Source organism: Ursus americanus, chromosome 3 (genome assembly GCF_024610735.1).
Source record: "Ursus americanus isolate L20-20 chromosome 3, mUrsAme1.1.p, whole genome shotgun sequence".
Taxonomy (NCBI): Eukaryota; Metazoa; Chordata; class Mammalia; order Carnivora; family Ursidae; genus Ursus; species Ursus americanus.
In genome coordinates, this window is record NC_142129.1 from 43820681 (window position 1) to 43837788 (window position 17108).

Genomic DNA, 17108 nt, shown 5'->3' on the forward strand with positions numbered 1-17108 from the left:
AATAGGAAATGGAAGCTACAGCTGGAAGGAGGTTTATTCAGTAGAAAATTAAGGACTGCTAAAATCTATTTTGTGTTTGGGCAGAACTTTGTAATTTTGTAAATTTTAATACAAAGGGTCATCAGTAAAATAATTGGGATATAGCCTATAACATTTAAATTGGGAACTGAACAACAACAAAGACGGGGAATATAAAAATGTATCAACATAACCGGGGATGTACTGTATGGTGACTAACATAATATAATAAAAAATCATTAAAAAAAATAATAATAAATAAATAAATAAATAAATAAATAAATAAATAAAAATGTATCAACATAATAGAAGGCAGAAAGGAAGAAAAGGAATAAAGAACTGACAAAATTAGATAGTAGATAATCAAATACAAAAAAAAAAAAAAACAAATTTAGGTAGTAGAATCAAGTCCAAAAATATCAGTAACAATAATAACTGCAAATGGCTTAAACTCTGGTAATAAAATACAAGAAATTATCTGATTAGATAAGGACAACAAAATCCAGCTCTACCCTGCTTTTAAGTGCACACCTTTAAAAAAAACCTACAGGAAGTTTGCTAACATACAGGAAAAGAAATTCTATGCAGAATGTAAAGCTAGTTCTTTGAAAACCGTTGTCCATTTTAACATCTGTGTAGCAGCTTATTATATAAATGAGACACAGGATATTCAATCATTCTCCTACTGATGGTTGTTTTTCATTTTTTGTTATTAGAAACAATGCTTAATGTAATATCCAACAAGAAACACAAGTTGCAACAAGATCTATACCATCTAACACAATTTATATTCTCTTTTACAACAGGCAAAAATATTAGGTATTTAATAGATGCATACAAATGTAATTATAGAGTGTTTATATGCACAGGGATAATAAACGTCAAGTTCTAGAGGATGTTTTTTGTGCGATGGGGGAGAGAAGTATCATGGAAGAGTGTACTAGGTACTTCAACTCTATTTGTGACATTTAATCTCTTTAAATAAACTTATGAACTACTATGCAAAATGTTAAGATTTTATTAAAGTGTATTGAAAATACATGGGAATTTGACATTATTATTATCCATACTTTAATGTATGCTCAAAATATTATGTATTAAGAATTTTAAGTGAAAAACCTACGGCTGCCTTCCAAGACAGTTTTGTTTGGTTTCATCCACGTACAGGTGATTTTACATATATTTTGGAGAAATTTCTTGTTTTCCCTTCTCACATATTGGGAGAGATGGGTGTTGGGATATGAGGATTCAGATATGAAGAAAGCCCTGCTCGTAACATGCTTCAATCCAGAAGCCACCAGACCCCACTGCATTAAGGAACCACTTGTGTGGTTTCAAATAATTAACAAGGGGGTCCTCCTAAAGCTTCAGCACTGAGAAACTCTTCTGGGGACATCTCCTTGATTCTTTACATATCTATAGCAAAGTGACTCTTACGTAGTGAAATAATAGCACCTGCAGCTGATTTTTTTCTAGAACCACCTTCGAGCATGCCCCATGAGGTCTGTGAACCCAGTCATGCTCCGTGGGTGGGCTGTCAATGGTGGAGAGCTGAGGAAATGTTGGCTCTCACTGGAGGAGTGGCCCAGAGCTTCCGCACTACTCCCAGTCCTGACTGCTAATGATGGAGCCTAGTCAGTGACTGACTTCTGAGCAGATTCCCCAGGGCGCCTCAGTCACATCACTTTCCGGGAGTGACCCTTAGATGGAAAGGTACAGTACCGTCACCTCCGCTGATGCAGATAGCTGCTGGCTCCTCTGTGTGTGCGGCTGCTGGCGTGCCCCGTAGTGTTGGCAGTAGACACAGCTCTGCTTCTCATCTCTGTGCCTGACGTAGAAAGAGTTTGTGTTGAGATGCCAGCTGGCTTGCAATGACATTGTCATGTGTCCTATTCTAGGGGACTACGGATAAAACGTCCATCCGGAGGATTCCTCAGAAGAGAACTGACCAGCTCTGAGGTCTGAAGACGTTTTAGGAAGTTTATGTTTTCTTTCCTTTTCTTTCTTTCTTTTTTTAACCAAGACTAAGTATTATGTGTATTATAAGTTATTGAATGGTAAACTTCAAAAAATAACTTCTGATCTCCCTAATACAGGTTTTTAATAATAAATACTTTGATATGTATTGCACATCTATTAACTATCAGGGATAATGCTAGATTCTTAACATGTATTACCTCCATTGATCCTCATGACAACTCTCTAAGGAACGCACTTTATCTCCGTTTCACAAATTAGGGAAATGAAGCATAATTGGGTAAGTGGCTTGCCCGAAGTTAGCAGGGAGCAAGGCAAGGCAAGCCTATGCTTTTTGCTTGAGTTTCATTGCTCACGGGTAAAGACTGATGCCAAATAGTCCACACGGTGACAGCTTTCTTACCCTGCCTGCGGATTAGACCAGTTACCCCTGCACTAATTTCAGGTGCACCTATGGGTGCAGAGGGATCCCGCACTGTCTTTTAAGTGAAGATTCCAGGGAGTGCTCTCTTTGTAATTCTTTTCTCTCGAGTTCAGTTTGAGGCATGGCGGTTGTCATTCTTACTACGGACTGGATCAGAGCTCATTTGTGATGTATTGATTTAGCACTTCAGGGCTCTGGAAACCTGAAATTTAGCTTTGCAGGCTTCTTCTGAGATAGGTCCTTGTCGGTATGAACAAAGGGCAGAGTTACTGACTGAGCCTTACACTTCCCATTTCATATGCACACGTGGAAAACCACACACATGGATGGAAAAAGCTCAAGAAAAAACTTAGCTTTTCTCCAAAATATTTTTCTCGTTTGAAACAGCATGCCTCACATACATTGGGCCTGCTGGAGCAAACAAAATGAAAGAGCTAAATTGAAGGTGATCCCTCCTTGAGGGAGGACTTTCTTGTTCTTCTTTTTATTAATTAAAATAGTAATTTTATTAAATGAAACTATTAATCATTAAATCATCAGGTCGCAGGGCATTTAATAGCCAGCCGTTGTGTTTGAATAAGAAGAGAACTTGTTTTCCAGCCTCACTTAATTGCTCCTCCTCTTTCACCTCTTTGTCGGAGGGAGAGGGGTTCGAACACCATGCCTCAGTGCCTCTCCATACTCTAGGAAGACTGTAGAAATGAGCTGAGGTTGTCGTGTTTGTCTAAAGCAAGAGTGTTCAGGCTTCAGACTAGAGACTTCAAAGGGAAGGAACTCGCTAGCACCCTCTTGGAGCAACCATGGGCAGCAGGTCTGGTTATCAAGACACTGGGGAGGCAAGCGGGAGCTGTCAGGGTCTGTAGATGCCGATCCGCTTTGCCAGCTGGTGTGTGTTCTAAGTGATGCATTTATTCTTTAGTAAGTGGGAGATTTATGAAGGTTATCGAGTGTGATACAGAGTAGTTGACTCATTCATTAAATATTTCTTAACACCAACTGTTAGCAGTCCTGTGATTAGATTCTGAGGATGCAAGTGTGCATAACACCCAGTCCCTATCCCCATGAGGTTTGCCACCAGAATTAATGATCTGTGGGGTAAAGCATAAAGAAGCATTGGAAAAATCAGGGCGTCAGTGATTTAAGAATAGCTTCCAATGAAGGTGACTTGAAGAATTATTATGCCTCAGCATAATAAATACAAAGAGTCTTAAGAATCAAAAGTGCCCTTGTTATTTTCCTAATTGCATCAAAATTAGACTTCAGGGACTGAAACTTCTTTCATCCTGGTTGGTTGTCTAAGTCGCACTTCCCATCCCAGCCAGAATTTGCAGCATTCATTCACATTCATGGTTAGGCTTTGCCCAAAGTGATGGCATGAACGTCCATATTTGTATATTGTATAAATAGTTTAGAATGTGGGCTAGATGGTTTTGCTTTGCTTCGAATGGCTCTTAATTTCGGCGATGTGGTTCCCTCAGGTAGCTGATACATGTGTCCATATATACATGCACATTTTGGATAATTAGTCTTTCGTGACTCAGAACGGTGTGTTCTCTGCCAAATGTTCACAAATAAATTTATTAAGTTAATCTCTTCATTGTTTGGTAAGGTCTTTCATGTAGTACTATCCAGTCGTGCAGGGAATTATATGACTTTCCTACACTAGGATAAGACATCCATCAGGGGGGCGCCTGGGTGGCACAGCGGTTAAGCGTCTGCCTTCGGCTCAGGGCGTGATCCCGGCATTCTGGGATCGAGCCCCACATCAGGCTCCTCCGCTATGAGCCTGCTTCTTCCTCTCCCACTCCCCCTGCTTGTGTTCCCTCTCTCGCTGGCTGTCTCTATCTCTGTCAAATAAATAAATAAAATCTTTAAAAAAAAAAAAAGACATCCATCAGGGAGGACACCATTAAAAGGCCCTTAGTGATGGCCGTTCCTCCCCTGTGCTATGTGATCATGGTAGCCACATAGCAAGTACCTAGGACATGCCGGCAGTCCGCAAGTGTACAAGGTACTGTATACACATTATCTTATTTACATCCCCTTGAAAATCCTTACAGCACCAGGCAGGTGGTTACTATTCTTCCCATTTAACAGAAAAACAAAACCAAAAAACCTGAGTCCCCGAATAGTTTATCTCCTTAGAATCTTACAACCAGTAATAGCTTAACCCAGTGATGTGCTGTCCCCACCCATGCTTCTCTCATAACAGTACCACACCGCCTGTCCCCAAAGTAGATTTTCATGGATTCAATTCTTGTCACAGATCTTAGCACGTGGCCAAGGATTGGAAGCTCCTGCATGTAATGACAAGAGCTTGCCCCTGCCCGTGGCATCCCTTTATACCGAAATGTAAGTTGACTTAGTCTCAGAACAAACTTGGCACTTAAGCCAGTGTTTCTCAACCTGGATACACGTTAGAATCACTGGACACGACAAACACACTGATGCTTGGCCTCCACCTTAAAACAATGGATTGCTTCAGAGACTCCTGGGGGGAGGGCTTGGGCGTCCATAAACTTTAAAGCTCTCCAGGTGACCTGAGGTGCAGCCCGGGTTGAGACCAGCAGGTGGAAGCAGACAGCTTCGGGCTGGGTGAAGGGGAGCAAAACCATGTGGTTTATCTTTTTCCTACAGACATAGGTTCCTCTGGGGACCTGGAAATGCTGATGGGGTCATCTTTCTATCCTAGATAGTGGTTTGGATCATGCTGTGTCATCTCAGCTCCTTCTTGGTAGCTTCTCAGACAGCAGGCTTCCTCTTTCTGTGCTCGTCGCTCTGTGAGGTGAAAATATGGAACCAGTAGATTATTTAGCATTCTCATTTCCTTAAGGTAAAGTCCTTGGAGGACCACCGTCATTTAAAATGTAGATGATGGGTTTCATTATTGTAGTTTTTTATTTATTTATTTAAGAGAGAGAGAAAGAGAGCGGAGCGAGTGAGAGAACCCGAGTGGGGCGGGGGAGAAGCAAACTCCCCACTGAGCAGCAAGCCTGACCTGACTCGGGACTCGATTCCAGGACCCCAGGATCATGACCTGAGCTGGAGGCAGACGCTCAACCGACTGAGCCACCCAGGCGCTCCTCATTATTGTAGTTTTAATATAAAATACACCCTGAGGAGTTTAAGTGTTGATCATCACCTCAGACAGCAGTACATCCAATGCGCATGGTTTACGAGTGATTTTCCGGCTGGGTTAATGTTGCTAAATTGTATTTCTACGAAAGGAAGGGACGCGGAGTAGTGTGGCCTCAGTATAATGCTGTTTGTGTCTTGAGGAGACAGATGAATTCCCTAGCTGGGGAAGTATACTGCTACTGAATTTCCTGGCAGTTGCAAATCTTCCAGCTAATTCCTGACTTGTGGGATCTTCATTTGAGGAAGGGATGGAAAGCAAGAGCAAGGCAGCACCTACTATGTGTCAGTACCATGTTCGCTGCTCCACGTGCATGATTTCCTTTCCTCCTCATCACAGCGCTCTGCAGTGAGACTTCTCAGCTCTGTTTTCTAAGTGGGAAACTGAAATCGTGTGCCCGAGTCATAAGGGGGTAGAGACAGAACTGAATCTGGCCCCTTCCAAGGGTGGGGGCGGCTGCAGTAAGGGATGTGGAAACACTGAAGAGTACAGAGGACGGAGACCATGCTACTAGTCTCCTTAAGCAGCAGAGCCTTGGGTTTATAAAAGGTTGTTATATTTCACTTTCATTTTTTAAAGCATCTCATGGGGGGGCGCTTGGGTGGCTCAGTCGTTAAGCGTCTGCCTTCGGCCCAGGGCATGATCCCAGGGTCCTGGGATTCCAGGGTCCTAGGATCGAGCCCTGCATTGGGCTCCCTGCTCAGTGGGAAGCCTGCTTCTTCCTCTCCCATTCCCCCTGCTTGTGTTCCCTCTCTTGCTGGCTGTCTCTCTCTCTGTCAAATAAATAAATAAAATCTTTTAAAAAAATTAAAATAAAGTATCTCATGGGAAGCCTAGATAATGAACAAAGAACGAAGTCTGTTTTTCTGTTGAAACAAATTATTATCTTCCACTCCCCCCTTAAGGAAAAGACCAGCTTGGAAGGCCAATTCAGCCAAATGCTAGAGTTTTCAAGGGTGTGCTTCTGCCTTGGGAATGGGATGAAGCCTTCTTGATTGAGCCCTCTGTGGAGCTGATGCTAACACTGAGTGGAGTCTTTGGGCTGATTTTGTGTTTTCTCATGAGCTCACCTTCAAAATGCCACTGATTCATGCCGAATTAGCTAACATGGCTGCCTTGGTCAGAATCAGACATAGGCGTAGTTTGGAATTCTGGATAATCTGAAAAGATACCCCAGAAAGAAGCTAGAAAAAGTCCAGAGGGGAGACGAATCCAGAAGCATAAAGGAACATCAGGCAGATTGTCTCCAAATTGTCTCAAACTGAGCAACACCCTAACTAGCAGCCCAGAATCAGTCCTGCAAGAAATGTCAGTGCCCGTCCTAGAAGTCTTCTGGCATCCTGTCTGTTCAGGGTTTTAGTCCCACTTTATCACTAGGAGTTACCCTTGGACATGATCACTATCCCTACGACGATCTTAAGAGAAGTCATCACGAACCTAAGGCCTTCTTTATGCCAGACACCGTAGGAAATCCTTGACACGCCCAGGCTGGCTGAGTCCTCCCAGCAGCCCCGAGAGAGAGGCAACACTGTTACACTCGGGCTGCGGCAGAGAAACTTGGAGTTTGCAGGCAAAGTGACTTGCCCAAGAGAAAAACAGGAGTGTGGAAGCAGGCTTTCAAACTACATCTCTGCCTGCAAACCTCTCACTCTTCTTTTACCCCTCAGTCAGACCTCAGGAACGTGCTCTTTGTCTGGTCTTAGTTTTTCCTTTTCCACATGTGAGATTTATTCAGAACACAGTCGCTAATCTCAGGGTTGGCTCTTCTTGGCACGGGTCTTCTTACAGTCCTCAAGTGATAGCATTCCAAAGTTGCTTTCTCCAACAAAAGAATGCCTTTTCATTTCTCAGAGCTTTTGTCTTCATGGTAAACCCAACAGGAAAAACAAAATGTGGAGGACAGGAGGGAAAAAACAAAAAAGCATAATTCTGAAGACCACACGTAACCTTAACAGATGCGTAAAAGACTCCTCCCCACCCAGGCCGTTTGTTGTGATCAAGCTGTAGCAGCAACATTGGCTAGCTCTCTACAGTTTACACAACACTTTCAGTGTGTGCAAAACATTACTACTATTGTTTCGTTGGTGAAAATAAGGAAGGAGATATTTGGAGAAACCAAAACAGTAGTTTTCAAACTCACACACAGTGGGATTATCTGAAGAGCTTTAAAAACTTCTGAGGTCTCAGACGCACCCCCGTAGATTCTGCTTTAATGGATCTGGGGTATGACCTGAGCGTTGGGATTTTTAAAAGCTTCCCACGTGGTTCTCATCTGCAGCCAGAGTGAGGACCACGGAATTCAACATTCCACCCAAGATCCTGGAGCTCTGCTTGGCTTGACTGCTTATCAACAGATCAACAGTGGCTGTGACTTTAGGAATTCCTGGGAACATTCCAACCTGGCATAAGTGAAGGAAGAGACAAATGCAGTTATTTAAGAGACCTGTTAGCCGGGACCTTTATATAATTCCTTCCTGAGCTACGACCACAGATTATATTAAGTGTGTGTCGGGGGCGGAGGACGGTGATTTGCTTTTGCTCTGGGGGAAGTGTGACTAAATCTACTAACGAACCTGGTCAAGAATCCTGTGTATTACACAGATTATAGACTCAAATACTGAGAGTGTAAATGAGGTACCATTTTGACTCTTTTAACTTATTATGGTAGTTATTAAAATTACTCAGAACTTTGGTCCAGGGTTACTTTAAATATCAGGTGAAGGCTCTGAAGTCGAGCTGCTTGGATCTGAATCCAGAATCCAGACTTCCTGCACGCCAGCTGTGTAGGCTTTGGCGAGTTACTTAAGCTCTCTAAGCCCCAGTTTTCCTCACCCAAAAAGGGCGGTGATAACAGTGCTTGCTTCATAGGATTGTAGAGAAGATTAAAGGCTGGTTCATATTAAATTCTTAGCATTGTGCCTTGTACACAATGTATTGTCAGATATCATTAACTATTTTACCATGGCGAATCCCGAAATGAAAATCACAAGCTCGGTTCTTACACCATTCCATCCTTGATGGAGCAGATGTTAGCATTCCAATCCCTTGCAATTCAAAACTCGTGAATGATTGTTGTGCATTTTTGTAAGAGCTTTCCATCAGCTTTCGGGCAGATCCCACAAGTAGGCACTGATTTTAGAAATGAAATGTATGGCAGTGGGATTTTATTCTTCATGTAAAACAACATTTCAGAGGCGACAAATGATTATTTTTTATTTTGTTGTCTGTGCGTGTGTGTGTGTGTGTGTGAGAGAATGCAGATAGAAAATGTCTATAATGGAAATGTTGTTTTCCCCCAAAGGTCATATCATGACATTATCTTTGAAAGGGCAGAAAACATACATCCAGCACTTCTTATTTTAAGAAGGTGCTAATATTCGCATTTATTCAGAAGTTAAGAGCAGACCAGGTTGCTGCCCTCAGGGGTAGTGCCCTGCAACAGAGATTCAGAAATTCTCCATGTGGAGCCACCATGCTGCGTGAGTGGTTGCCGAAGATCACCAGGAAGTCAGAGAGGATCGAAGAACAGAGACAGATTCTCACACAGATTGTTCTTTAACCCATGGAAGATTAGGCAGGACCGACGATAGGTGAGGACTAGTGATAGTTTCTGTGGCCTGCTTTCACTTAGTGCAAAACAACGAGGTGTCCTGAGGTAGGGATCTAGGATAGTACATGATATGACATCGTAAGATAAGGATAAGGAATTAGGCCAGTCTTTTCTGAGAGTGTTTTCTGCTGAGCACTCTGTGAGATGCCCCGTAAGGGAGCTCTTTAGCCTAAGGATGTTGAGAAAAACCACATGCTGTTGGCCCTTCTTGAGGATTCCTAATACACATCCCCATTATTTAGGTGTCTGAGAAGTCCTGCCATGAAGATAGTAGTTTAAACCCAGTTAAATTTGACTAAGGAACCTCCCTGTCCCCCAGCAATACCTGTTACACCCATAACTTTATTGAAGGGCACTTTGAGAAACAGTAGACTAATATAATCTTAAAGAGCTTTAAAAACCCTCTTTTACGTTGCAGTACCTGAACTGACAACCGTATTAATTTGATGTAGGACTGAATCTGCATCTATTTTCTGAAGAATAATTCTATACACTCGTCCCCCACGCCACAAGAAAAGTAGCCACCAAGGAAAACGGGCTCAAAGACAGAGACAGAGAGGGAAAAACAGATAGGGCCGGTGGTGGCCGAGGAAAGGGAGAAGATCATACACACTTTTGGGAGAACTGTGGTATTTACAAGAAAGATGAGATTTAAACAAATGGGGATTAAAACTCCTTAAAGAGTGTTGCTTTTATGAAAAATATCGTGTGTAATTGTGAAATAAAGGATGGTGACGTATCGATTTTTATCTTGCACTTTTCTTTTCCTAAGTACATTTGAAAGTAATATAGATAATGGCTCTCCCAAGTTCAGGCTCTGTGCAGTCATATGTGCCTTTGTCAAATCTTCAGTAGCTAATTAGACCATTTCCACCAAGTAAATTGCTCTAAGAGATGAGAGCAGACTTTGTGAATACGTCCCCCAGAGAAAAAAGGTCCAACTTGCTAATAGTCAAGCATATGCAAGGGAGGGGATTCTGTTCCCAGTTTGGTTCTTCTTCTCTACCCTGGAGAAGGAGGGGTGGATTTTAACACTACTGCTTGGGTTCAGCTGTGGGACGTGTGTAGTCGTTGACAAGGGAAGGGTCAGATCCTCTTCCAGTTTCTCAGAAACAGCCAGTAGACAAATGAAAGAGCCCTAGGAGGCCATGTCAGCGCCCCAGAACCAAGGTCGCCACTAAATTCAAGATGGTGTCCTTATCCCTGGTTCTGCTGTTTTGCTCTGCCATCAAATCACGTTCCCCTGCAGACTGGAAAGGCAATGAATGCATACAAAACAGCACTGTATGAATTTTTCTTTTTTCCAACATTTGGAGTAAGGGTGACAGCAGGCATATAAGTACTTCCACAATCTTGGTGGGGAGCCGAGCTCTATCAGCAGGTTCGACTCTATTTGCAGTGACTCCAGTGGCAAGGGGAGTTTTTGTTCAGACAATCAGAATTCCAGCAAACGGTAAATGTTTCTTCCTGCTGAGAAGTGGGACATTCAATAATACTTTGGCTGGGTTCATGCTGAGTAGCGAAAATAGAATGAATATGGAGAGGGACTGTGACTTGAAGAGCAGTAAATCAGCTAGCCCAGACATTTGCAACAAGCAGCTTTTAATCTGAAGCCTCTCTTGTTTCTACCCCGTTCTCCAGGGTAACAGGGTTGTTTTTACACTTGTTCATAGAGTGTTTTGTGCTGTTTACCATAAAATGCAGAATTAAGTGCTCTGAGGTCTTTAAAAAACAACTTCTCTGTTCTTCTGCATGTCTGTTATTATGTCGCTACAGGACCATTTGCTGAAAGTCTTTACTACGGGTTAGCCTAACTCAGAAGGCAAAGTTCGTGTGGGTGTTACAGTAGTAATAGCATCCCTTATTAGGCCTGAGCACCTTTTTCTTCCGTAAGCAAAGTGACGAGTCTCAGTTGGGGGTCACTAGAGTGGAAGTCCTACGAGGGCAGGGATCTCGGTCTGTTTTCTTCCCTGTTCTATCAGCCACACCGAAGTGCTGTAAGAAGTCAACGAATGACTGTTAGTCTACAGACACGGAAAAGTCTAGCCAGCTTTTAGCTGTCTGAGATATCTTGTACTAACGCCCAAAGTGACCTCAGTTTTGCTGGCTTTTTGTTAACATATGATTTTGTAGAATAGCTCTGACGTATGATTGGTTCTATGGAAGAAATTTTTGGCAGTGTGTTTCTTTTTCAAAAGTTGCATCACCAAAACCTGATCCTCATAGAAAAATTAGAATGTGGAAACAACCAACCAAAACCATGTTTATACTCTTCAGAGATAATCACTGCTATGATTTAAATGTATGATCTTCTGGATTTTCCTGTGCACATACTGATATATTTTTATTGTAATGAGATTAGATTATATTTACCGCTTTTTCGATTTAACAGGATTACATGAACCTCTATTTTTATTAATAGACATCTATATCACTTCTCCATAGTATCACAGTAGTATATTTTAAGAATGTACCAGAACTTAACCAACCCCTATGATTGTATATTTAAGTTGTTTCTGATCTTTTGGTTGATCTTACTGGAAGAGAGCTGGGAAACTGGTTTTCACAAGGGTCACCTTTTGTTTCATGGATCTGTCCCCCAATCTGAGCCCTTCGAGCTGACCCACCTATTACCTTTCTTTGCCAGCCCTGTAAGTGCTGTTAGAAATGCCTCACTGAGAGCAAGTGTCTGAGGAAATGACTCAGCACCAGCTCTGTCCTTCATACCTTTAACCTGATTATTCTATTCACTCTTAACGCTGTCTCACGGACAGTGCTCTGCAGCGGGACCAAGAAGGGGAAGAGGTGGGGCCAGTGGGGGGGGGGGGCAGCGCACAGGGGGTCACAGGGAGGAGGACTCAATTAGTACTTTATGTGGCTTGACTGCTCATTTCTTTTCATCACTGAATAACATCCCGTTGTATAATGTTCTACAATGTGTTTATCCAATTAACTATTGAAGGAATACCTGCTTATAGTTTGGGGCAATTATGAATAAAGTTCTGTAAAATTCACGTGCAGGCTTGTATGTGGACATCAGTTTTCAGATCAGTTGGGTTAATACCTAGCAGCACAACTGCGGGAGCATGGGGTAAACGCATGAGTGGCTTCATAAGAGACTGTCCAACAGGCTTCCAAAGTAATGCTTTACACCCCCACCAGCAAGAACGGGAGTTCCTATTGCTCTGCGTTCTCACCAGCAACTGGTGTCTTCCACTCTGTTTTGGATTTTATCCATTCTAATAGGTGTGTAGTGTATATCATTGCTGCTTTAATTTGCAATTCCCTAATGACGTCAATGGTAGCTTTCTTGCCCTATGCATATCTTCTTCAGTGAGGAGCCGGTTCAGATCTTTTGCTCCTTTGTAAATTGGGTTGTTTATTTCCCTTTACTGAATTTTAAGAGTTTAAAAAAAATACTTTGGATACACATGTGTGTGGCAGATACGTTCTCAGTGATGTCCTTTTTTTGGCACTCCAGGATCGTGTACTACTTTGCAACCCCAAAAGCTGATATATCCAACATTAAATGCTGATTCATCGTACGGCTCCGCTCGCCTGTGTTCGCTTCGCTATTCCCCAAAGTGATCGCGCTGCCCCCTCACTTCCTTAGCCCCATCCATTCATTGTCGAAAAACATTTGTATTCTGGGGTCATCACTGTCTATCTCTAGGAATTTGTCCGTCTTTATTTTAAGTAAATGACCAAGGTGAGAATGTGTTTATTCATCTCTCTGCAGTTAAGATTCCCGGTGAGGGCCCAGCGTGTTTGTTTCCTGGTTTGGAAGGAAACAGACGGGTCTAGGGAGAGCAGATTGCCCCCAGTGTTCAAGTTGTGCCGTGTCATTGGTGAAGCTAATGGTTGTCTGTCTTCCTTTGCATGGCCGCCAGTCATCAAGGCTCCTCTGCGTCATTTTAAACGCCCTGCTTATGCATCTAGCTCCTACGTACCTTCGGTCCCAAAGAAAACTGATGAGCATCCTGCGAGGTACAAGATGCTGGATCAGAGGATCAAACTGAAAAAGATTCAGAATATCTCACATAACTGGAACAGAAAATAGGTCAAGGGGAAGAGAGGGAGTGAAGGGGAGACCCGCTCCTCTGCCTCTCAGCACTCACCAGCCACAGTGGGATACGCTTCAGAGACCCTTGGAGGCCTTGGGGGCTGGTGCTTTTGTGGTCAACTCCACCAAGGCAAAGTGAAGGCCTTATGGGATTTTCCCCTTTGTTGTCCTGTTATGCACCCATCCGTCCCCGGATCTGGGAGTCAACGCAGACTCCAGTAGTAAGAGTGTAGTTTCCTGTGGCTTTTATTTGTATAGATCTTTCAAAGTCTAAATCGGACCCGAATTTATATGATGCTCCCTCTTTAGAAAACTCCTCCCACTGAGAGTTCTTTTATCCCTAGAAGTTGACTTGCCCCAATAAGAATATTGGTTTAATAATCATTTAAGAAATGCACCTCTTAAAACATCTTTTCCAATTTTAAATACAATAGGAAAAGATGTTTTTAGAAGTCCATTCCTTAAATACAGTGATTATTACAATATTTAAAAATCAGGTAAATAGGTAACTTTCTAAGTAAATGCACTAAAGTTAAAAGTTGTGTTTCTGGATATAACAATCACAGAGGGGAAAGAAGACTGATGAGCAGTTGAATTATGGAGAATTCTGAACTGAGGCTTCACAAAGCAGATACAAGTCAAAAATAAAGACCCTAGCTTTGGTTTTCATTGCATGCTTCTTGCCCGGTGGCGTCATTTTCTGCCTTTAGAAATGCAAGAGTTTGCAGGAGACACATTTTGGCTCTACTCCTTCTCACTTGTTACTTCCACGTACAGTTAACAATGCTGGAAATCAATGGGATGCCCCTTGCCTCGAAGACTCCAGGTTTGACATCTATCCCAGGAGATGTCCCTTTGGTCTCATGGTCCTGGGGCAGGAGGGTGTAAATTGCCAAATCTATTTTGAATCCCTTACTTGCAGATTTTTCTCCATTAAGTTGGAGATACCTTTAAGTTAAATTTCAGATCAATTTCCCAGCAGACCCTATAGCTGAGGCCCTTTGGGATCTCAGCTGCTCTCGCAGCTCTTGCTGGGATGGAAGTCGGTAACTCACCTCTCTTCACTGTGGCATTTTTAGCTCTTCTGAATCTCTCCTGGACTTCTAACTTTGGGACTAAAATCATACAAAATAGTAAGGAAACGTTCAAGGCCAGAAATAGCTTTTGATCCCTTCAGAAATGCTCTGGTGCAGTGGAAAGCTGTAGGTTTGCTGTCCAGCAGTACTGATCACCGACCCTGTCCCGTCTATAACTAGTTGTACGTCCTCGGTCTAATGGGAAATCTTTAAAAGCCTCAGTTTGCTTAACTAGAAAGTGGGATTCGTAACAGCCACGGTCTTTTGCGGTGAAGACTGAGGATAACATAGGTTTGGATTGTCCTTGCTGAACTCGGTGAGTAATAGGAGCACGACCGATGTAACTAGGAGCCTTCCACATCCAGAAAGAACTCTCAGGCACCCCTGCAAAGGAGGAGCTGTGCACTGATAGCCACAGCCTTTGGGGTCTGATTTAAAGGGTTTAGTGTGCTCTCCTTCCCTCTTTCACCATAGCTCACTTCCAGGAACCCACAGTCAATGCAAGTTGAGCCAGCTCCAGAGTTTAGTGCCCATCATGCACTTACTTGCATGCAATTTACTTATAACGTGCTTTACGATGCTATTTCAGGAACATTTAATTACTATTCAAAAAGAAAAATCACTGTGACTTTTGTTAGGAAAGCAGTTGTAATTCTTAACTCCCTGCTTGGTGCCAGAGCAAAAGGGTCCTTCTTTGGGCTGGCAGTGTCTACTCTGCCCGAAGTAGGTTAGCTCCTCGGGGAATTCCTCCCTGTTTGTATACAGATGGCTCAGTGCTTGCTTCACAGAGCCGATCAGGCACACAGTGAACTGCCCATGGGTAGTGGCCCCCTGGCGCCCCGGTGGATCATCGATGATGTTCCCCGTCTCTCCCCCAGTACGTTTCAGTCTTAGGCACTGAGACATCAAGGTTGTGCTTTCTCCGCAGTGCTTCTTGACGTTAGAAGCCATGAACCTCGGGAAGAAAGTTGGCTCTTTCTATGTTCTTGTATCCCAAGATGCGATTTTTCAGCTTTGGCTAATACGTTGATTGAACAAATGTACAGATACTGAGAGTCTGCTTTGCTTGTAAAATGCCTACCATGTTTTTGCATGATGGATTGTATAGAAATGCCAGATTATATTCTTATAGCAAATAAAAAGATGCTTTTAAAGGACTTTCTTGTATGAGTCACCTTTTTCTTCTCCAGAATTCGGAGATTCATTTGAAAAGAGTTAGATTTTCCCTGCGCTTGGCACGATTCAGTCGTGAATATCCCGTCAAGATGAATAGCATAACAGACATCTCAGTTGGCTTCCTGATTGTATAGGTGGTCGGTGTTCTTAAAACCACCTTGTCCCTATACCGTACACCCAATCAATTAATTTGTTAATAGGAGTACCCCATAATACCAGCTAGTCTGTAGGTAAACACCTGTGTTATCAACTCAGTTTATATCATTCCAGGCTACGCTGTATAGTTGGTTCAGAACTGTCACTTTGGGGCTAGAAAAGCTCATCATTAAATCTTGGCTCCCTTTTGTTTCCTCTGTGAGCCCTAGCAAGCTTTGCAATCCCTCTGAACTTTCGTTTCCTCAGCCGTAAAATGAAAGTAATAATGCTACCCGGCTCAGCACTGCACAGGGCTAAGGATATGGTAAAGTATCAGTAAACAGTTGCTATGATTTCTTGGAGAAAAGTAGAGCGTAGTACAAAGAAGTTGGGCTTCTGAGTTTGAGAGCAGCGGCCCTTACGGGTCCCACGACCTCGGGTCGGTTGTTTGGGTTCTCCAACTGCAGTAAAGAAGTTAATAATTTGGGGCGCCTGGGTAGCGCAGTCGTTAAAGCGTCTGCCTTCCGCTCAGGGCGTGATCCTGGCATTTCGGGATCGAGTCCCGCATCGGGGTCCTCCGCTATGAGCCTGCTTCTTCCTCTCCCACTCTCCCTGCTTGTGTTCCCTCTCTCGTTGGCTGTCTCTATCTCTGTCACATAAATAAATAAAATCTTAAAAAAAAAAAAGAAGTTAATAATTTAACTAATAATTTAATTAATAATATTTACCACCTGGCTGTTTTTCCAGGTACCAATTTCTGCCTCACACTGCACTTCAGTGTTTAATGTGTATTTCAACATGCAGTTGGAAACCTGACATCCCCGCCCTCGGCTCTCCCTTCACCTGTGTCTCCCTGCACCCCTGGGGTTCACGGGCTCCCATCCTTTATCTGTTAGGGCTCCTTCTCACTCTCATGTTCCACTTCTCCGAACGCTGGACCACCCCCGGCATCTTACGCCTGCAGTTCTGTCCTTCATCTGTTCCCGCTCACCCCATCTTATTTCCCACACAGAATTCCTTTATTTTTGCAAAGTTCCACCAACACCAGCCTACGGCGTAGAACGGACTTTGCCGGCAGGTTTAGGCTGATGGCACAACAGAACAACTGCATTTATCCAGACCACAGCAACAACGACAACAATATCCCAATAATCCAAAATCGGGCCACAACATCAGCCAGTCTCCGTTTGTGGAGGATTTCCCACAGCTGTGTCTTCCTTGGACACAGATTTTCCTCTCTCTTCTTGGATTTCTCCTTCTACCAAGACTTTTCTCCCCTCTTGAGCTTTAAATTCCTGTGAATGTACAGAGCAATCCATCTCTTACTCCCTACCCCACACAAGCTCAAGACATTTTTAAAGCTTAGGAACTCACTCTGCCACACAAAGGGCGTTTACTCTGGGTCCTGCTCCTATAAGCACGAAGAACTGACAGACACTTCACAGTGGTATCTTTTCTTTGTAATATAATCCAAGCACAGCCGCCTTGCAATA

At 43.1% G+C, this 17108-nt stretch overlaps 1 protein-coding gene across 8 annotated transcripts in view; it reads left to right on the forward strand.

Moving 5' to 3' along the window:
• PDE1C (phosphodiesterase 1C) overlaps positions 1 to 15461 on the forward strand; it is a 620160-nt gene extending 604699 nt beyond the window's left edge. For 4 of the 8 annotated variants that reach the window (XM_045792903.2, XM_045792905.2, XM_087860923.1 and 1 more), the window contains one exon: positions 1917 to 11957. In XM_045792903.2, the coding sequence (XP_045648859.1) occupies positions 1917 to 1930 (14 nt within the window). In that variant the 3' untranslated portion in view covers positions 1931 to 11957. Of the gene's footprint in view, positions 1 to 1916; positions 11958 to 13055 lie in introns of those variants that run through there. The other 4 variants (XM_087860925.1, XM_045792906.2, XM_045792907.2 and 1 more) reach the window with 2 other exon arrangements.
• The last annotated feature ends 1647 nt before the right edge of the window (positions 15462 to 17108 follow it).